Raw genomic sequence first — 22,014 nt, forward strand, 5'->3', positions numbered from 1 at the left:
GCGGTCGGCCATAGCAACAAAGCCCAAGCCATGACTCCTTCGCCATATTTATGGCAAACGTTGACGTGTTTTATGGAATTTATATTAAACTCAAATGAATGTTAGGATTATGCAAATGAAGCCTAACCCATTTTAATGTGTCATCTAGTTTGGATTTTGATATGATATGAACAATTATGATATTCAATGAGCTTATTCGTTAAAATGTAAAATAAAAAAAAAGATGAATCTGAATAATAAAAGCACAAAACAAGCGTTACAGTGTTTTTTTTCATTTCACACACGTGATAGAAACAGGTCAGAGCGCTAGTGACATCCATTTTGGTCCTGTGGATTTCACGTTTGCTAAATGAGGCCTGTGAAAGCAGTGTGGTTATTCTCTGTGAGATCAGGGTGGTTATACTCTGTGAGATCAGGGTGGTTATTCTCTGTGAGATCAGGGTGGTTATGCTCTGTGAGATCAGGGTGGTTATTTTCTGTGAGATCAGTGTGGTTATACTCTGTGAGGTCAGGGTGGTGGGATCAGGGTGGTTATATCAGTGAGATCTGGGTGGTTATTCTCTGTGATCAGGGTGGTTATTCTCTGTGAGATCAAGGTGGTTATTCTCTATGAGATCCGGGTGGTTATTCTCTGTGAGATCCGGGTGGTTATTCTCTGTGAGAGCAGGGTTGTTATTCTCTGTGATCAGGGTGGTTATTCTCTGTGAGATCAGGGTGTTTATACTCTGTGAGATCAGGGTGGTTATGCTCTGTGAGATCAGGGTGGTTATACTCTGTGAGGTCAGAGTGGTGAGATCAGGGTGGTTATTCTCTGTGAGATCCGGGTGGTTATTCTCTCTGAGATCAGGGTGGTTATTCTCTGTGAGATCAGGGTGGTGAGATCAGGGTGGTTATTCTCTGTGAGATCCGGGTGGTTATTCTCTGCGAGATCAGGGTGGTTATACTCTGAGATCAGGCTGGTTATGCTCTATGAGATCAGGGTGGTTATTCTCTGTGAGATCAGGGTGGTTATGCTCTGTGAGATCAGGGTGGTTATGCTCTGTGAGATCAGGGTGGTTATGCTCTGTGAGCTCAGGGTGGTTATTCTCTGTGAGATCAGTGTGGTTATTCTCTGTGAGAGCAGGGTGGTTATTCTCTGTGAGATCAGGGTGGTTATACTCCGTGAGGTCAGGGTGGTTATACTCTGTGAGGTCAGGGTGGTGGGATCAGGGTGGTTATACTCTGTGAGATCTGGGTGGTTATTCTCTGTGAGAGCAGGGTGGTTATTCTCTGTGAGATCCGGGTAGTTATTCTCTGTGAGATCCGGGTGGTTATTCTCTGTGAGATCCGGGTGGTTATTCTCTGTGAGATCCGGGTGGTTATTCTCTGTGAGAGCAGGGTGGTTATTCTCTGCGAGATCAGGGTGGTTATTCTCTGTGAGATCAGGGTGGTTATTCTCCGTGAGATCAGGGTGGTTATACTCTGTGAGATCAGGGTGGTGAGATCAGGGTGGTTATTCTCTGTGATATCATGGTGATTAAGATGTTCTAAGAATACAGTATTGCGGATCAGTGCTACAGTGAGCTCTTTTCGGATGCTTAGGAAACGACAGGTTCGGGAAAGCAACATCGGGATTGGCTAGCAGATGATGAAATACCTCAAGCCCACGTGCCAATGATGTACTTAGCCCTTTTCACTAATGTCATTTCCGGCCCCTGTGTTCAGGACGGGAAGTGATAGTTAATTGTCTTCTTGCCCCTTGCCTCTCTGCTTTGAGACTGGGGGCTCTGTCTGGGAACACACCAGGAGAGAAGTACCCCCTTCCAACCCCCCCCCCCCCCACATCAGGAATCAGGGACAGATGCCAGCTCCCCTCTCCCCCTCTGCCTTTTTTGGGCAAGCACTTGAGGGGTCCGATCAGCATTGGGCATTTGGGCAATTTGACAGCCCTCCATAAAAATTGCACCTCTAAATGGGTGCCGTATCCTGGTCTCCTGTTTCACACGAATGAGCCAGAGGCACTCTGTGACCACGCCCTCTTTCCCAGGGCTCTCTCAGAGCCAGTGCCACCCAAGGAGCCCCCCTAATTACTCTAATATCTGTATTTTTTCCTTCTTTTATTCCCCTATTTGCAGTCAAGAGCTCAAGCATACGCGCTCTCTCTCAAGATCCATATCAACTTATCCTTTGTACCCTGCTGAAAAAAACAGCTGGTGGCTGGTTGGCCAGTTCAGACCAATACCCAGCTGAACATGGTTTAGCTGGTTGACCAGTTCAAACCAGCTGCACCAGCTTTATGACCAGCTTGGCCATGCTGGTTGACCAGATCATACCCAGCTAGACCAGCTTAATTGACCAACTCAAGCTTCAAACTGGTCAAGCTGGCATAGCTGGATTTCACAGCAGGGTAGTTAAACGCGAATGAAATGATTAAGAACGTACATTAACTTTCAGAGTGCCCAGTCTCTTGCACCTCCTAAAAACACATTTGATACTTCTGCATTCAGCAGGGACTGGTTGGTCCAGTTCACATGAGAAATGTCATCGTTTGAGCTCTGGCGTACTGCATTGTAAGCCTCTCGATTGTACTGTAACCGTCTTCTCCACGGGCAATAATAACCGTCACAATGGCACAATTTTTCATTTTAAGGACCGAGAGGGTAAAACTGGGAAAGCGCCCGAGACGGGAACGAGTCCCGTATCGTAAAAGTGTCTCCGTTTCGGTCGCGGGGGTGAAATGTTGAAAGGGCGCCCGGTGTCGAAAGGTAGCCGAGACGAAGCGCTGAATATCGCCCCGGGCGACACGCGACACTCGATACGGCCGCTAACAGCTGAACCTGCGCGGCACAATGCAGCCGCGGCCCGTTTTGGGAGCGACAGAAGCGTGGCAGACGCCGAGCGCGAAACGGAGACGCCCCGGAGGGGCGAGAGGGGCCTTTCAACAGCAGCCTTGATTTGTTGTAACGGTGTGGTGTTCATTTCAGGGCGGTTCTGGTCCCTCGTTTGGGTTGCCGAGAGGTCCCATGCAAGGTTGTGTTGAGGCCGGGATCCGTCTTGTTGAGCTTGGAACAGTTGTCGTGTCCCTGTTGCGCTTCGGTGACACTGCCCGTATTGATGGTGTGTTGTGTTACAGTATCCATTTTGTGGTCTTTTTAGTTGCAGCCCCTCCCCACTTATACAAACACACACACACTCTCTCACACACACACGTGCATACACGCACCCATGTGTACTGTAAATGTTGTTCACAGTGTGAAAATCCCAGAAAAGTCATGTTCTCCACAGTAAAATACATCCTAAAATTCTGCACCGATAATATTAGGAAGTAATTTTTCCCGTACAGAGAGTGGTGACTGTGTGGAATAGCTTTCCAGTACATGCAGTGGCATCCTGAACACAGGGTGTTTCTGCCATGATTAAGTGGTGCTAGATACTATTTAGCGTTTAGACAAACTAAGCAGTGCGTACACATCAGTGGTAGGAAAAGCGAACATTGCTTGGCTGAATGGCCTGTTCTTGTCATTATGTTATGTCTGTTAGCAAAACTATAATATATATATATTTTTTTGTCTTCGATGATGTTCACCGAAGATCCGGCATCGGACCCAGGGCACAGAGAACCTGGCAGACAGAACCCCCCTGACCCTTAACAGCAGTGTACTGTAGCGGGGGGGGGGGGGGGGGGGGGAGGGTGTCAATGGCAGGGAGGGGGCGGGGGGGCGCCGCGTCTTCACCCCCACGTATTTATGACCTCCGTCTGTCAGCACTCCACCCTCATCTGTCCCCCCCCGCCCGGCGGGGCCATAAATCGTCCCCGGGATTAACTGCTCCTGGATGCCAGGCCCCTAGGGGCCCCGAGCCACGCCGTCCCAGACATGCCCTGGCTTTGATGGGGCCGTTGCCCCGAAACCTGTCAGGCTGTCAAGGAGGGTCTATATTAAGCTAATGAAGGTGGTGGGGGGGGGATACAGACTGAATGAGCTCGTCGCTCAGCACCGGGGTACAGAGAGTTTGCGACCTTTCGAAGCTCCGTTGAGACCCCGGTTAAACGATACGCAGTTCCTCCCCGCGCGCGGGTGACCTCTGCCATGCACCGTGTACCCGTGGAAGAGCGGTTCTCCGTCACTCGCCACACTGCGTGTTTTTTTTTTTTTACATTTATTTATTACCTTTTTTTTGTAAGCGTTTGCAGTTTAGCACAACGTGAATGCGTAGCTATTTCTGACCTACTATGGCTCCAGGACACCCATGAAAACGTGAAAAGCAGAATTTTGAGCAATGACCGGCTTGTTCAACCAGCATCCACAGGGAAAGCCCATGACTATGTCTGAGAACCAGTTGTGTATTCTATTCAGTCCTTTGCAAAAAAAGGTTTGTTCTCAAACGGCTGTTCCTGTCACCTCCGCGATAAACCGTCAGACGTTTTCCCTATAACTTTCACTGGGGTGGTGCATGAGAAACACAGGCTTGGTCGATTCTGATGACGGGGAAACGATTACCAAACCTCCAATGGAAAAACTCGTCCCATCCAAACAGGGCATTTGGGAGATCATGCAGGTGGAAGAACCCAGTGAGGGCTTCGCATTAAACAACAGGCCCAGACGCCTTTGTTTTCGATGGGCGAGGTCGAGCACCTCAGGCACAGGCAGAGCTGAACCAGAGGTCACGCTAACGTCCTGCGAGGCGCCAAGGCTAGCGTTGAGGTCATCCAAACGGGATAAAAACGATGCGGAGGCGCAGCGCGTTTTAATCCGCGGTGTTGTAATTGCACTCAGACAAACGGGACAGGGAGCACGACTCCCATAACGGGACGCGCGGGGGGGGTGCGTGGGGTGCCATCTTACTGGGAAACCTCGCCGAGGGGGGTCGGATTTTGCCTAGGAATAGCAAGAGTATGAAGTATGGCATTTTCCTTTGGGCGGGTAACAAAGAGCCTGTCGTGGCTGGCACCTGGAATGTTGGCGTCCCTGGAGAATTCAGAGGGTAGTGCCAGCTGATATGGGGGGGGGGGGGGTAGTAGGGCATGGGGGGGGGGGTACTAGTAAACATGGCAAGGACATTTTCAGGCACCCCCCCCCCAACGCACGCACACACACACACACACACGCATCCACCCCCAACCCTGTCTAAGAACAGCCTGCACTTCCCCTTTCTGTCACCAGGGCGAGGGGGTTGAGGCGCTTGCAGAGAACGTGACTGTTGTCCCTGCGATCCAAATGGCCCAGGATCCCAGGCCCAGTGATACTGTTTTTCAAGCAGCAAAACATACAGTTTGGTTGTTCACTCTTCTCTAACCCTATCAACTCTGCCCCTTTGTGGTTGAGTTGTCGATGTCCCAAATCATTGTTCCCTTCGTATTTCTAAAATAATAAACTGTGATGCAATTAAAACCGCAAAATGGCATGCCACGTTGTTAAAAAGACTCTTCAGTAGCAAGAACAGCTGTTTTTAGATGTTTGTAATTTTTTTGTATTTTAATGTTGAATCTTTTGTGTACGCTGTATGTACATACAGCGTACACAAAATTATTCTGACATACAATTATTCTGTCTGAATTTTCTGAATGGTCCAAGCCTCTTCTTTGGTTTAAGTGTTCAACAAACCATGTGTGTGCAGTACATCGTTTTTGAGATATAGGACTCGTCCAAAATAGGTGGCGATTGCCCTCCAGAGGGGAAAGTGGAAAGGGTTAAGTCCAAATGTAATATTATAAAAATAAAATAAATAAACTACTACGTTTGTCCTTTCATGTTAATGCAAATGTTTACAAGCAAAGTGCTGGGCTGGGCATGGTTCTATAATGAGGGGTAGCCTCTCCTGTGACTGCCTTGAGCGATAGCAGCTAAAGTTGCTAGCTCCATGGTCTGTGGTGGCCATTTTGTCTTCTACCACAGTTCTGAATGTGGAAAATTGCGACTGGCACAGATAAGAACTTCTGTAACTATCAGTACGAGTGCATGAAAGACAAGCAGACCCGTCCCCTGGGGTAAAATCCAGCTTGACCAGCTTGAAGTTACCAGCTACCAGCAGTTTCAAAACACAGCTGGTCAAACCGTGTTGAGCATGGAGCTGCTAAAATGGCTACCAGCCGTTTCAAAGCCTGGCTTCAGCTGCTTTTTTCAGCAGGGTTGATTTCAGCTTCTGAGATAAAAAGTGTTTGCTGGTATGTAAGTTGTCTCTCTCCATCTCTTCTCCAGATGAGATGGCCAACGGCCCACCGGAAGGTAAGGGTCATCTCTGTTTGTGTGTCTGACTGAGGGCGTGCCAGAGGGTGAGCAAGGGTCAAACCTGGGCCCAAAGTTTTAACCCTTTAACCCAAGGGACACCATTAAAATACCTGCGTATTACCAACCCTTTTACAAGAAGCCCAGAGTTTATGGTGCATGTTTGGTTGGTGTTATGTTTCAGTGAAAGTTCTCTGGGACTTTCACAGGCGCTTTCAAATGTTTTCACAAAAATGTTGTACCGTTTTTAGTCCCTGAAGTTTTAAATATACACTCAGTGAGCACTTTATTAGGTATTTATTTAGACTTCTACTGCTGTAGCCTATCCACTTTGAGTCATGATCCGTTGTGTGTTCAGAGATGCTCTTCTGCATACCACTGTTGTAATGTGGTTATTCGCGTTTCTGTCAGCTTTGACCAGGTTGGCCCTTCTCCACTGACGTCTCATTAACGACGCCTTTCTGTCTGCAGAACTGCTGCTCACTGGGGTTTTTTGTTTAGTTTTTTTCTCCATTGATTGCAAACTCTAGAGACTAGTGTGTGTGTGTGTGTGTGTGTGTGTGTGTGTGTGTGATGATCCTAGGAGATCAGCAGTTTCTGAGATACTCAAACCACCCTGTCTGCCACCAACAATCATTCCACGGTCATTCCAAGTCTCTTAGAGCACATTTTTCCCCCATTCTGATGGTTGATGTGAACATTAACTGAAGCCTCTGACCTGTGTCTACATGATTGTATGCATTGCACTGCTGCCACACAATTGGCTGATTAGATCGCATGAATAAGTAGGTGTAATAAAGTAAAAATGTTCCTAATAAAGTGCTCAGTGAGTGTACATTTGGCCCAGAAGTGAAGGTGAGTGCTTCTGGATATGAAAGTAGGGAGTGCTTAAGGTATTGCAACTGAAATGCAGGAGGGGGAGAAATTGGTCTTATCTCGAGGTGAATGAATGTGTGTGAAACATTGGAGCTGAATAAGGCAAGCGGACAATCAAAGTTGGTGTGTGTGAGTGTGTCACCGCTGGTATTTTCTAGAATCTTCCGTGCACCAGCTGCCACTCTCAACAGGTTCTGCTGCCCCCGGAGGCAATAAAAGGGAGGTGTTGTTTACACTCTGACCTTGTTGAAAGTATACGAGGTGCCATTTAGTGGCCAGTGTTTTTTCGAGCACTGACGTCAAGCTGGTGAACGGAATGAAGTTACATGCCGTATACACTGCCATTTTCACCCCTGCTATATCACATATAGCCTCTGTTACAGTGACCCTCATTCTACTCGAGGGTGTTTTGTAAGGCTTGAAGTATAAAGGCTGTGCATGAGGATGCTAATTTATTCAAAATATTTGGGCACACCCTGTGGTGCTGACTGCTGAATGTGGCTGCTGTCAGAGTAGCTGCGGTGTTTCGAGGAACCTGACCAACCTCAGTGTCTTCAAAAGCAGTCCGGTCGTTACGATTTGTACCATGAACATTTCTTCCATTGGAAGGCGAATTATCCAAATCTTGCGGCCCCTGGTCTGTGTTTCCTGGACTTTTTTGCAGTGGTTCTGTGTGTGTGGCTGTGGTTCTTGGCCCCTCTCACCCTCTCATTTTGCACGTTAATTGCAGTACATCAGAATGTCGGTGCCAGAACGCCATAGAGCGGCGGCCATTTTGTCTCTCTGTAACAAACACCGTGCGCGTTTCTCCGTAAAATGGCCGCCGCTCGTACTGTACCTGTGCACTTGTTATTGTGAGCATGTCCACATCCCATTGCTGTGTCCAGGCTGTGATGAGCAGCAGTGGTGATGTCACTGTTTTGTCATGTGCTCAGAGGCCCCTTGTGATGCCCCGCCCCCTGTGACTGTCACACCATCAGGTGAGCGAGCGCCCTACTGCTGTCATGTCCCCACCCGTTTGCTCCACTCTAACTGTACAAGCCATTATTCTTTCCTTGCCCAGTTTTTCCACGTCACGTGAGTTTGTTGACACTTCATCTTTCAAAGTTTATGTCACCTTCACTCCACTTTATTATAATTTTTTTTAAACTTTTTTTTTTTTTAATGAGTTGCATAAACCTTGTCATTTTGTCTTCACGTGGTCTAACCAAGGGAAGGGTGGGGGTGGGGACTTATCACATGAGATACTGAGGTGAATCAATGGGCTCCAAATTGGTGAAAATGTGGAGACTTGGCTGCTAAAACTAACCATTTAATGAAGAATTGAAAGATGAGGCAAACGATAACAAACCAAACCTGCATTGTGTTAAAGGTGACAGTTATGAAAGGACTTGAATGCATGTGTTCAACAACTTCATCAAAAGTGTAGGTGTTATATATTCACTGCACTGACATAGCTAGTCAACAAGAGCATTTGGCGCTTTCTGACATTTTTCGCAGGTTTAAAATTCGTGATGTAAAACATAAATTCAGGCCATTCAGTTGACGGCCAAATGCATTGTACACCTGGCAATAACCTTTGTCAGCTAGCGAACTACCTTGCTTGCTTGCTAGCTAGCATGATTGGCTAACTAGCCAGACTTGGGTAGATTGGTAGATGGCTTGAGATGTTTCCCTTGAAAATGAGCTATATATAGCTACCTTGATAATGTGAGCTATGTCTGTGTAGTCATTCAACCCTCAAATGGCAGTTGAGAAACTGGCATTTCGTGACGGGGTTGCCCAGCTTATTGCGAGCTCAGTGTCCACACATCCCTGCTGTAAAATCCAGGTACAGTAAATCCTCAAATTGTGTCCGGGATTCTATTTGAAGCCGGGCCTCGAATAATAGCTGGGGGCGTGGCCGACTCGGACAAATAAAAGCTGGCCCCCAAATACAAGCCGGGGTAATATTGCCTACCAGTAGGGCTATCAGTCCATGAGCACTAGAAGACATTGTTTCGATTTAACTCAATGAAATAAAAGAGCTCTTCTTAATATTTTATATTGTTGGTTGGTTTAATACTGTTGCCAATGAAAAGTCGTTGTCCTACACCATGGGTCTCCAACGCGTTGCTCTCAAGCTACCAGTCGCTTGCCGCCCCCTTCTAAGTAGCTTGCCAAAGGCTGAAGCAGTATACATTTAAACACAATTGTTGCCGCGAGGCATTCCAGCCTACAAATTTAATAAAAAGTAAATCAGGCAAAATTAAAAATTAACTCAATTTAGGCTACTTGGCTACGCAATAATGTTTCCATGTATTTACAGCACAGCGCACGTTCAATGAATGAATGAAAGCGGCTGCCTTGGCTCGCAATAAACAGACGGGTGGAAATCCCGACACTCTTTCAACGACATAAAACTTAACAGTGAACCATCAAATACCCCCCAGATTTCAGTGCCCATCAGTCCCAACATCTAGCAATAGAATCAAACAGTTAAATTAAATCCCAAACCAAAGCGAAAATCTTTTGATAGCCTACCGGTATGCTGCTCCAAACGAAACGCATGTCTAACAATAAAACGCACTTTAGGAAAAAAAGATCCTTAACTTGTTGTTATCTACGCTAATTTGTTATTGTTCATGAAGGCGTGTCTGGCAAGTTGTTATTTTATGGATTCTGGACTTGCATGTGATTTATTGTGTTTCAGAATATTTGCAATAAACGAAGTCTGTTAAGACTGACACTATGACTTACCAAACGGTGTTTCCTACACTAATAGATTTCTGAACGGTTACAGGAAGTGTTGAACAGTGTTGGCCCACTTTAAGTGTAGCCTTTTACTTTATTTCTAAGAATAAAATTCTACAACAGAAGCCTAATAAGAAATAAAGGCCTGCCTCGAATACAAGCCTGCCCCAAATAAAGGCCTGTGCTTTGTGCAGCCTAAGTAAATAAAAGACCCCGGACACAATTTGAGGATTTACGGTATGCCAAATGGTCAACCAGCATGGCCAAGCTGGTCATAAATCTGTTCTAGCTGGCTATGAGCTGGTCACCGTAAATCCTCAAATTGTGTCCGGGGGTCTTTTATTTACTTAGGCTGCACAAAGCACAGGCCTTTATTTGGGGCAGGCTTGTATTCGAGGCAGGCCTTTATTTCTTATTAGGCTTCTGTTGTAGAATTTTATTCTTAGAAATAAAGTAAAAGGCTACACTTAAAGTGGGCCAACACTGTTCAACACTTCCTGTAACCGTTCAGAAATCTATTAGTGTTCCAAAACATAGCTTGAGATGGTCAAACCATGTCGAGCTGGTCTGAACTGGTCAACCAGCTAAACCATGTTGAGCTGGGAGCTGGGAGCTGGTCTGAACTGGTCAACCAGCTACCAGCTGTTTCAAAATAGTTTTTTTGTCAGCAGGGTAGACACGTGATGGACTAGAAATATGGCCAATCAGAGAGAAGTTCTCTTAGGGAGCAGCAGCAGGCTGAGCTGGCCCTGTGCTCGTGAAAACTAATTCCCAAGGTCCTTGCTGTGCTTAACTAACACTGTGTCCATCTGTCTGCAGCGTCTGCACAGCTGTGTCTGAGGCCTGCTTGGCTTTAGCCCAGGTTTTAATGCTTGCTCTACAGAACCTGCGGATGCTAAGAAGGAACCTGTGGACGCTGAGCTGAAGGGTCCTGTAGATGCTGAACAGGTCCCAGTAGCTAATGGACAGGCCCCAGTAGCTAATGGACAGGCCACCGTAGATGCTGGTGAGGCCCACGTAGATGCTGAAGAGGCCCCCGTAGATGCTGAACCGGCCCCCGTAGTTGCTGAAGAGGCCCCCGTAGTTGCTGAACCGGCCCCCGTAGTTGCTGAACCGGCCCCCGTAGTTGCTGAACCGGCCCCCGTAGTTGCTGAACCGGCCCCCGTAGTTGCTGAAGAGGCCCCCATAGATGCTGAACCGGCCCCCGTAGTTGCTGAAGAGGCCCCCGTAGTTGCTGAACCGGCCCCCGTAGTTGCTGAAGAGGCCCCCGTAGTTGCTGAAGAGGCCCCCGTAGTTGCTGAAGAGGCCCCCGTAGTTGCTGAAGAGGCCCCTGTAGTTGCTGAACCGGCCCCCGTAGTTGCTGAACCGGCCCCCGTAGTTGCTGAACCGGCCCCCGTAGTTGCTGAACCGGCCCCCGTAGTTGCTGAAGTGGCCCCCGTAGTTGCTGAAGCGGACCCCGTAGTTGCTGAACCAAAGCTTCCTGTAGCTCCTAAAAAGAAGCATCCTACATTTGTTAAAAAGAAGGTGACTGTAGATACTAAGCCGAAGCTTCCTGTAGCTGCTAAGAAGAAGGCACCGGTAGATACTAAACAGAAGCTTCCTGTAGCTGCTAACCAGGCCCTGGTAGTTGCTGAACAGGCCCCTGTAGCTGCTAAAGAGGCTCCTGTAGATGCTAACCAGGCCCCTGTAGTTGCTGAACAAGCACCTGCAGATGCTGAGCAGAAGCTTCCTGTAGATGCTGACCCTACCCCCAGCAAACCCCCTCACACTGGTAAGCAAATCCCAATCGCAAAGATCTGGCTGTTAATTTAATTACATTTCTTTCTTTCTTTGTTTTCTGCATGCCCTGCGTGTGTGTTCTATTCACCTTCAGCAAGTTAAGTTCAAAGATCCATTTTAAACCAATTTTGAAGCTTCCTATTAAATGAGTCTCAAGGCTTAACACTGAAGATGTTTTCTGTACAATTCATTGCACGTCAGCAACCCTCTTCAGTTGATTGGGACGGTCGGCAATGTACTCATCGGACGCCGACTGTGCTGCTATTAACCACACCCACCATAAAATCCAGGCCAAACTCAAACAGACGCAACGACAAAATGAATATGCCAAAATGAAAATCGTGTCTTTTTTCTTTTTTTTTCTTTCTGGGTATAATAATTCTTCGTGCTTTTGACTTTCTTTTACAGCCCTGTGTCAGCTTGTTTGACTTTGCGAATATAGCAAATGTTATATTATACTCTTGTGTGTCAACGCTTTGAAATTTATGCTCTGTATCTGCAATCAGGCACTATGTAAACATGACCTTTTTCATATCTGTGCTCTGAGGTAAGTATGCAGTGGACGAGGGTACAGTAGATTTTCCCAGAATGCACGCTGAAATTTCAGGTGCATGGAATATCAACATAAAATGCACTCCAGTTTAGATTTGAGATGTGTTTTTCATTTTATTTTTGTATTTCCGTGCATGCACTTTTCAAAAATATTACAAAGCTAAAGATGGAAGATTTTGATAATTTGGAGTGGTGAGGGTGAATGTGTGAGATGCAGAAGAGAAGTGTCTGTGAACGGGAGCTCCAGTGTAGTGTTGGTGCGTGTGAGTGTGTTTGCGGTGTTAAACAGTGTGTTTGCGTAAGTGTGGTGTTGTTGAACAGTGTGTGTGAGTGTGGTGTTGTTGAACTGTGTATGTGTGTACTTGGCATTGTTGAACAGTGTGTGTGTGTGTATTTGGCGTTGTTGAACAGTGTGTGTGAGTGTGTGGTGGTGTTGAACAGTGTGTGTGCGTTTGCGGTGTTGAGCAGTGTGTGTGAGTGTGTGGTGGTGTTGAACAGTGGGGGGTCTTTGTAATGTAAGCCAGCCTTGTCCCAAACAGAGCCGCTCCCGACGAAGGAGGCAGCGGAACCAGTTATTGTGGTTACCCCGTCGGAAGGTGTGTGTGTCTGTGTGTGTCTGTGTGTGTCTGTGTGTGTCTGTGTCTGTGTGTGTGTGTGTGTGTGTGTGTGTGTGTGTATGTATGTATGTGTGTGTACTTGTCAGTTACCCCTCTGTACGGAGCAATTAGGCACTCATCAGTGGGAGTAGAGGGGTGCTTCTATTCCTGGAAGACCCCTGTCACGAGAGATGCCCCTCATTTGTAGAGCTGAAATATCGCAGTCATCGTTTCCCCCTTTAGTAAGGGCCAGTCTTTAGAAGAACTGAGACATTTCTTTAAGCAGGGCTGAGATTACCACATCAACAGTATTAAGAATCTTTAGCAGGGGTGAGGTGTCCTCCTTTAGCAAGGCTAAGTTATCCATATTTAGCAAGGCTGAGATATCCATCTTTAGCAGTGCTGAGATATCAAACTTTAACAAGGTTGAGATTACCTCATCAGCAGGTCTGATGTTATACAGTATTTCATTGTCTGATGTTATTCAGCATTCACAGATTATCGTCCAATTATGAGTTCCAGTTCATTTGCATTTAAATGTAAGCAATTCAGTAACTGAGGGTCCCCATAGATCATTATGGGCTGTTGTGAATTCATTAATTGAATTGACTGAATTTAGTTGAAATGGAATTCTTCCAAGTCTGGAATGTTATCTTCCATTAAGAGTCTTTTGGAAAAAAATTCCCCCCCCCAGAATTCTGTCTGTTCTAGAACTCCATTGCTTACATTTCGCAGTAGTGATAATTACTTAATCATTCAAATGCTCAGTTATGAATGCAGTGCAGTTCGTAAATATTTGGACAGTGGTGCAACTTCTGTTCTTTTGACTCTGCAGTCCACTGCAGTGAAATGAAACGGTGAATATGAGGTGAAAGTGCAGACTGGTAGATTTAATTTTGGGTGTGATCATCCCTATTGGCTGATCCATCACTTTTTATGGATAGTCCCCCCCCCCATTTTATGGGACCAAAAGTAAGTGGACTTCTCAGCTGATTTTGATTAGTCGGGTATATTCAATCACTTCCTTAGTGCAGATATAAGAAAGCTTTCATTCTCAATTCTTGATTCTAGGCAGTTGTTGTTTGAGCCAGGAGAACGTGGATTGCAGCACTGCTCAGTGCTTGCGGACTGCACTGCGTATGATCTGGTCTCCCACCTGAAAGGGTTACGGCTGATAACGCTCCCCGAGGGCTCCGGTGACAGCAGGGGCTCATTGTGCTCCTCCCCCCCCCCCCCCCCGTGTGCATTCTTGTGATGTCATGCGCGTGTCGTCTGTGATGTCACCCGGCCCGGCCCATCTCACGCACGCACGCCTGCGCCCTCCATTGAGTCCGTCCGTGTGCTCGTACGTGCTTCCCCGAAACGCCGCAATGTAAATGCGGGCGCGCTGCTACACGCGCATCACGCTTCCCCCATCGAGTGTGTGCGTGCTACGCTAAGCGCGACGCTACGAGCTACGCTACGCGCTATGCTAAGCGCTATGCTACGAGCTATGCTACGCGCTACGGCACTGCCGCTGTGTCAACCGTGCCTCTGTTGCAGATGTTGCGGACGACGACGCCGCCAGAACCTCGTCCCCTCTGCTGCCGACAGGTTGGTCATCGCAGCTACCGCCCCCCCCCCCCCCCCCAACAGCCCACCCCCCACGCGGACACCGTCGCCACGGAAACCAGGCGGCGACATTGTCACGGGAGCGCTAGGCAGCGTGACGGCTAGTTAGCGACTTCTATGATGGTGTACTGATGGTGCTCCTATGCTCCCAGTTTTACAGGACAGTTCATCAACGGAACAGGCTAACAATGAAAACTGCCCATTCAAATTGCGTTTGTGGGTGGGGGGATTTTTACAGAATCCAAGTGACTGAAAGGTTACCCCCCCCCCCCTTCCCCAAAGTCCTTCAAATGTTCGATCCCAGCTACATTCTGTACATGAATATAAACATCGCAATTTCATGGGAAGACCGATCAGTCAATCACTTTTCCAGAATAAGATGTCAAATCAGTGCAGCAATATGCATACGTACGTGTTTCATGTCTTTCCATGTGTGCGCACAATGTTAAAAATTGATGTATTTACACGTGTACACCTTTATATGCTCCCAAATTCATATAAAGGCACGTCTAAGGCAGCACATGTAGTATATGTGTACACATTCATTACATGAGATGTGTCACATATAATATTTGTGATGCATATATGTTTGTACCATTGCATAATCTCTTTGTGATGCATACATGTTTGTACCACTGCATAAACCGTGATGCATGTATATTTGTACCATGTTTGTAGCGTATATGTTTACTTTGATTCACTTCCATGGCAGCCTGGTTTCAGACTGTATCAACACTGTCTATACAGTACACTATTATGGCAGTTTTCTTTTTATCAAAATGAAATGTACATTGCAAATGCCATGCTAGTCTTTCACAGTGACATACTGTAATTAACACTGTAAAAACACACACAACAAATAATAATTTGCCACTTCAAAGGCAGCACAATTGACTAAAAATACAAAGTAGTCTCAACAGTAAGACTCCAAATATCACGTAGTATTAATATTCCAAAACGGCACATCAGTCTCACGATACAATTCTCAGCCTGTTGACCACGGGGGCCAAATCGTGTGGCATGGAAGGCCGAGAGTATGCAGGTTTTCCTTGCGACCAATCACCACACCAGCTGGTCTCACCAATGAACTCACCTTAAACCGGAGCGGAGGGAACTAATTGCTGAAACCAGCTGGTGCCGTGATTGGTCCGGATGAACTCCTCCATGGCACGCGATTGGCAAGCAGTGCTGTCGAAGCCTGCATGTGTGCGAATGGGGGAAGCGTGTGTGTATTTGTGCACATCTGCGTGCAGTGTGTGTGCGTTTGCACGTGTGTGTGTCTGCAGACCTGCGTGTGTCGGCTGTGACTTTGTGCTTTTCGAGTGCTCCTTCACATAATGTCCTGTGCGTTTGTCTTTGTCCAGATGATAGTGTGTTCCATGCAGACAAAGGAAGGAAGGACTCAGGTAATGCTATGAACGCTATGGCCGCTATGAACACAATGAACGCTATGAATGCCATGTTACCATGGTAACTGAGGGGAGTACTGGCGCGGTCAGAGAACAAGACTGACTCCTCCGGTAGGCCGACCGACCGCCTAACCGCCCGGACCGCAGAGCGAACGGGGTCACGGGTCGGACGCGTACGAAGACGCAAGCTATTTGCGTTGCCAAGCGGTGGAAACGCAAAACGCGCCCTCTGGGGCAATGGGCCAGAGAGTCTGTGGTAGAGGGGTGTGCGCTGGAAGACTTGCAGAAAGAAAAGGGTTCTGAAAGACTTGCGGAGATGGCTGTGTTCTGGATGGAGAGGCCTGGCCAGGAAGACGTTTAGCATCTTTTTCGTTTTACTGAGATGCAGAAAGTTACCTCTCTCACTCGGCCAGATGTGCTGGATGGCGCCAATATTACCTCCATGTTGTTTGTTCCATGCTTTTGTTGTTGACAAATTGCTTAGTTTGTGTATGCAAATGTGCTCGGGTCAAAGGGTCTGTGCCCTGTTTGTGAAACTGTGTGTGTATGTTTTAGCTGACCGAATGCGTGTTGTTCTCAGGTGGGTAGTATTTGGTGTGTGTGTGTGTGTGTGTGTGTGTGTGTGTGTGTGTGTGTGTGTGTGTGTGTGTGTGTGTGTGTGTGTGTGTGTGTGTGTGTGTGTGTGTGTGTGTGTGTGTGTGTGTGTGTGTGTGTGTGTGTGTGTGTGTGTGTGTGTGTGTTCTGCTCACATGCATTGTGTGTGTGTGTATGAGTGACTGACCGCGTAGGTGTGTGTGTGTGTGTTCTGCTCACATGCTGTGTGTGTGTGTGTGTTTGCATTCTGCTCACATGCTGTGTGTGTGTTGAAAACGCAGTGTGGTCTCTGGGAGAGGCCCCACCTCTGGAGGAGGTGGAGAAGGTGGAGAAGCAGCCGGAGACCAACTCCCAGCCCTCCACTCTGCTGATAGAGATGCCCCAGGGAGGATCCATCTCCGTGGGTAAGAGCCTCCATGCTGTACCCAACTGGGAGAGGGGGTGCCTGACCTGCTGTAAAATCCAGCTATGCCAGCTTGACCCTCTTGAAAATTGAGCTGCTCAAACTGGTCATGAAGCTGGTCTAGCTGGGTATGAGCTGGTCAACCAGCATGGCCAAGCTGGTCATGAAGCTGGTCTAGCTGAGTATGAGCTGGTCAATCAGCATGGCCAAGCTGGTCATGAAGCTGGTCTAGCTGAGTATGAGCTGGTCATGAAGCTGGTCTAGCAGCTGCACTGCATACGTTGACATAATTACATTGCACATGGCTACACGCTGCTGGAGATTATTCCGAGGCGGACACACAGCTGTCCGTGCCTGTTAGCTCCCAGCACAGGGAGTCGCAGTACTGACGCAATGTGTCCACCAGGGGGAGACATCACATTCGTTGCCAAGGTAGAGGCCAAGGACCTCCTGCGCAAACCTACCATCAAGTGGTTCAAAGGGAAGTGGATGGATCTGGCCAGCAAGACCGGCAAGCACCTGCAGCTGAAGGAGAGCTTCGATCGGCAGAACAAGGCAAGGCCAGAACCCTCGCCCACCCTCAAACACTTCATCGCCTCGGAAACGACAGAGAAGGGTGCCACAAGCTAGTGAAAGTAAAACTGAGGTTCAAGGCGGGCGGCCTGTAGCATAGTGGTTATGGTGCATGACTGGGACATGCAAGGTCGGTGGTTCGATCCCTGGTGTAGCCACAATAAGATCCGCACAGCCGTTGGGCCCTTGAGCAAGGCCCTTAACCCTGCATTGATCCAGGGGAGGATTGTCTCCTGCTTAGTCTAATCAACTGTACGTCGCTCTGGATAAGAGCGTCTGCCAAATGCCATTAATGTAATGTAAAAGGCACACATAGAGGAAGGAGTTGATTCAAAATGATTAAACTGGGATTAACGCCCGATGAATGTTTTTGAGGCCATACTTTGGACATACCATAAAGGTATTTTACTTTGACGGAAAGCACCAACATTTTGGGAAATGTGTTATCTTAGCATAAAGACCTGTCTGAGTCAGTAGCCTACCTCCTTCAACGTGAAGAAATGCACCTTATAGCAACTCTGGAACCGTCTTATTTACACAAGGTGTCGTGTATTTGAAATACATGTGCGAGAGACGTTTTCGGAGAAGTTCTCCCTTTTAAAACTATCTTCAGAAGGCGCACAGATCACTGTGTTCAACCAGCGGAAGATGGAAGAGGATACATGTGTGTTCATCGGTTATAGTTTGAACCGAATAGTTCGAACTTCTCCAAAAACGTCTCATTTAAAAAACATTTTTCCCCCAAACTATCAAAACTAAATTATTTTCATTTAAATGTAGTAGGAATAGTATGCTAAGTATGCGGTTTTCAAACAGCCTTTGCTGAGAATAGGCCCTTTCCTGTTCTGCAGTTAAATGGTTCCCCTTCCTGTCCGACCGAGATACGATACCGACTCCTTCCTGTCCGACCGAGATACCGACTCCGTCCTGTCCGACCGAGATACCGACCCCTTCCTGTCCGACCGAGATACGATACCGAATCCTTCCTGTCCGACCGAGATACCGACTCCTTCCTGTCCGACAGAGATACCGGCCCCTTCCTGTCCAATGATTTCAGTTTTTTTCCGCTTGCAGATTCATACGTTTGAGATGCACATCATCAAGGCCAAGGAGAACTATGCTGGGAATTACAGGTGTGAGGTCACCTACAAGGACAAATTCGACAGCTGCTCCTTCGACCTGGAGGTCAAAGGTGCGTAGCCGTTGTTGGGACGACGGGGAGGCAGTTTAGTTTCGGCAGAAACGGAAAGTAACGACCTGCTGCGCTGTTTTTCAGAGGTCGCAGATGCCTCGTCCACCGTCGATATCCGATCGGCTTTTAAGAGGAGGTGAGAGGACTCGTGAATGAAACCTGTATCCTTTTTTCACCCCGAAAAACACTCAAAGACCTGCAGTCCATGAAAATTGTTTCATTGTTTTAAGGCTTTAGATTGTGGAGATTGTTGTGTTTGGTTTAATGGGATTTTTTTTCAGGATTATTTCCTGTTGGATTATTACGGTAAACCTACCAGAATTATTATTTTAATTTGAGAAATAGGCTGCTAGGAACCATTTCTCATTAATAAGTTATCTGTAATATATACACTCAGTGACCACTTTATTAGGTAGACCTGTACACCAGCTTGTTATATATATATATATATATATATATATATATATATATATATAATATTTAATCAGCCAATCATGTGGCAGCAACTAACTGCATAAAAGCATGCAGACATGATCAAAAGGTTCAGCTGTTTTTCAGACCAAATGTCAGAATGACGAATAAATGTGATCTTAAGTACTTTGATCATGGAATGATTGTTGGCACCAGACAGGGTGGTTTGAGTATCTCAGAAACTGCTGATCTCCTGGGATTTTCACACACACTGGTCAGCAGAGAATGGTGTGAAAAACATCCAGCGAGCAGCAGTTCTGCAGGCAGAAAGGCCTTGTTAATGAGAGATGTCAAAGGAGAATGTCCAGACTGGTCAAAGCTGACAGGAAGGTGACCGTCATACAAATAACCACACATTACAACAGTGGTATGCAGAAAAGCATCTCTGAACACACAATGTGTCAAACCTCCAAAAAGTAGATGGACAACAGCAGAAGACCAGTAAGTCAAAAAAAAAGAAAAGTAAAATGCCTAATAAAGTGCTCACTAAGTGTATAATGTCAATTTAATTACTTTAAAATCTCAAGTAACATTTTTGTTTTTGTACAGACTATCTGTTTTGGTATATTTGTATTGTGTTAATTATAAGGGAATAATGAAATGCTTATTTGAGAAATTTCATAAGGTTGAGTGCCACCGTACACGATGAACAAGTATGAAGGCCTCATGACGGACATTTTGTGAAAATGACCTGCGATAAATTCCCTTATAAAGGTCTACTCTGGAAATGCATGGCACACTTGGTAATGACCAGAGAGATCAGTGACATCCTGTTTTCACTTGACTTTCATCAGGCATATTAACAAACCACCGACACAACGGCGTTGAGATGTTTCTACGGCCAACACTTGCATTTGGAACTTCCATTCTAGCAATGTCTCTGAAAGCAACGCGAAACATCTCAGCTACTACGTAATGTTCTTACAACATGGCCGCCGCGGTGGGGCTAGGCTGCCGCGTTCCGACAGTGTCGCTAACCTGCTGTCAGAACAGACCACTACGTGCTAGCTGGGAAAGCTCTCGATAGCCCCTTACATAAATCCATCGGTTTGCATCCTGATGTCAAGGAAACAAAGCAAACCGTGTTTTTGTAAGCCTCAATCAAGCATTAGATCCACTGAACTTACTTTGTTCCGTGGTTAGTCTGGACCTAATGCTGCGTCGATTGCGTTTCAGATTTGCGTTGCTATCTCAGCATTGTTAGCCCAGTGCCTGTGTATGATCTCATTAACACCTGTGAATTTCTTCTTGTTGACAACAGCAATGAAGGACAAGAAGACGCAGGCGAGCTTGACTTTAGTGGTCTTCTTAAACGTAGGTGAGAATAACAGCGCCCCCTACAGGATGGAGACCTTTTTAACCTTCTACACACCACTGCCCTTGGACGATTGTCCTCCAGCTGGTTTTTAATATAATTTTTTTTGTTTACCTCTTCAGTCACAGAGTCTCTTTTTCCTCCCAATTGTCTGAATACTGCTATGTTAATGTTAACATTCATGACATGATGTGTTGTGTGTGAATTATTGCAGTACATTCAGATTAGAATACTACAAACATGTACATTTGACAATCTGAAGTGCTAAGTGAAAAAGGGCATTTAATTGTCATTGTGATCTGTATCAAGCTGTGGAAAGAACACATCAGAACATTTAGTTGGGCTTATTTTTTATGGCTTATATTTAGATATTTCCATCATATTTACGTATTTTTACATTGGAGATTATTAGTAGTCTGTGTTGGCATACAGCAGCAACACCAACAGTCAGAAACATTTCCCACATTTAATCGAATAGCAAGTTTCAAAAACAACTGTTACTTTCTCGTAGCCATTTTGTAACCTGACTTCTCCAGCATTGTCCATTTCTCCCAGGCTGTTGAGGTAAAAATAGCATATAGGCTGTTACATAGCGCACAGGCTACAGGCTGTTACATAGCGTACAGGCTGTTACATAGCATACAGGATGGACGGACTGTTCTGCGGTTTGCTTCCATGCAGTGACACCTGTATCGGTGCTTGTCTTTTCTGTTTTTTGCATTCAGAATGAACAGGTTAGTAAAAACGAATGAGTAATTAAAACATTAGACCTTACTGCGCGGGTAAGTAGCACAACCCTGTAGTCTCACTGCAACTACAGGAACATGGACGAAACCAGAGTGTTGGCCTACAGGCTGGTAACACTTGATTGAAAAGCCACATTTATAAATGCTTCATTAAGTGTGATAAGCGATGGAAATGGACTGTAAGTCTCGCATAATAGAGATGCACAAAGTTCCATTTCCAAATCCTTCATTGACACATTAATAAACCGTTTATAAATGAGGTTGTAGAATCGAGTTACCACTACACTGTCATTGTATCTGAATTGAAAGTGAAAGTCTGTTAGCTTGAGTGTTCTTTAATTCACTTTGGTAAGCAACCGATATCTTATCTATGTTGCTTGCCTCGATGTGTTCCAACATCGAGAAGTAAGTGTTTTCAAAAAAGGAGTGCGGGGAAATCTCTGAGCGATTCCGATCGATCGATTTCCATGTCACTGACTAATGTCTGTATCTGAATGACTAATTTCTCATGTGACAGGGAACGCCGCTCAATGGCTTTGAATTTGCATCCGAAATACCCCGCCTCCCCCGTGGTTTTCTGTGTCTGCGAGGATATGAAGGTTAAACCCGTATGTTCAAAGGGATGGGCAGGTTAATTCAGCAGGGATAGAGAGAGCAGGAATCACCCCTCAGCCGCTCAAACTGATCCCAGGTCAGTGCATTCTGCCTTCGCCTGGCTCTTGAATCCAAAATTCAGCCCTGTTTTTTTTGTTTTTTTTCCAGTTCCAAATAAAATGAATCTGCATTGTTTCTAGTCACTTATGCGGTTGTCAAATGTCAGTGCTGGTTACTGTGAGGACAGGTGCAGTGCAGACTACCCATCCCTTTGTGCGACACGTCCTGAGGAACTCAAAAAACAAAGTCACGGCAGGAAAATGTCTCAGAGCCCCAGAGACTCCCCCAAGTAAAGATGCCAATCTCA

At 46.4% G+C, this 22,014-nt stretch overlaps 1 protein-coding gene across 2 annotated transcripts in view; it reads left to right on the forward strand.

Moving 5' to 3' along the window:
- Positions 1–22,014, forward strand: part of LOC133118919 (myosin-binding protein C, slow-type-like) — a 55,296-nt gene that overhangs the window by 13,931 nt on the left and 19,351 nt on the right. For both annotated transcript variants that reach the window (XM_061229220.1, XM_061229221.1), the window contains exons 2-10: positions 6,177–6,203; positions 8,015–8,059; positions 14,282–14,332; positions 15,715–15,756; positions 16,635–16,757; positions 17,163–17,311; positions 18,404–18,521; positions 18,606–18,657; positions 20,254–20,310. In XM_061229220.1, coding sequence (XP_061085204.1) covers positions 6,182–6,203; positions 8,015–8,059; positions 14,282–14,332; positions 15,715–15,756; positions 16,635–16,757; positions 17,163–17,311; positions 18,404–18,521; positions 18,606–18,657; positions 20,254–20,310 — 659 coding nt within the window. In that variant the 5' untranslated portion in view covers positions 6,177–6,181. The remainder of the gene's footprint in view (positions 1–6,176; positions 6,204–8,014; positions 8,060–14,281; positions 14,333–15,714; positions 15,757–16,634; positions 16,758–17,162; positions 17,312–18,403; positions 18,522–18,605; positions 18,658–20,253; positions 20,311–22,014) is intronic.

Source organism: Conger conger, chromosome 19, assembly GCF_963514075.1.
Source record: "Conger conger chromosome 19, fConCon1.1, whole genome shotgun sequence".
NCBI classification, from domain to species: Eukaryota; Metazoa; Chordata; class Actinopteri; order Anguilliformes; family Congridae; genus Conger; species Conger conger.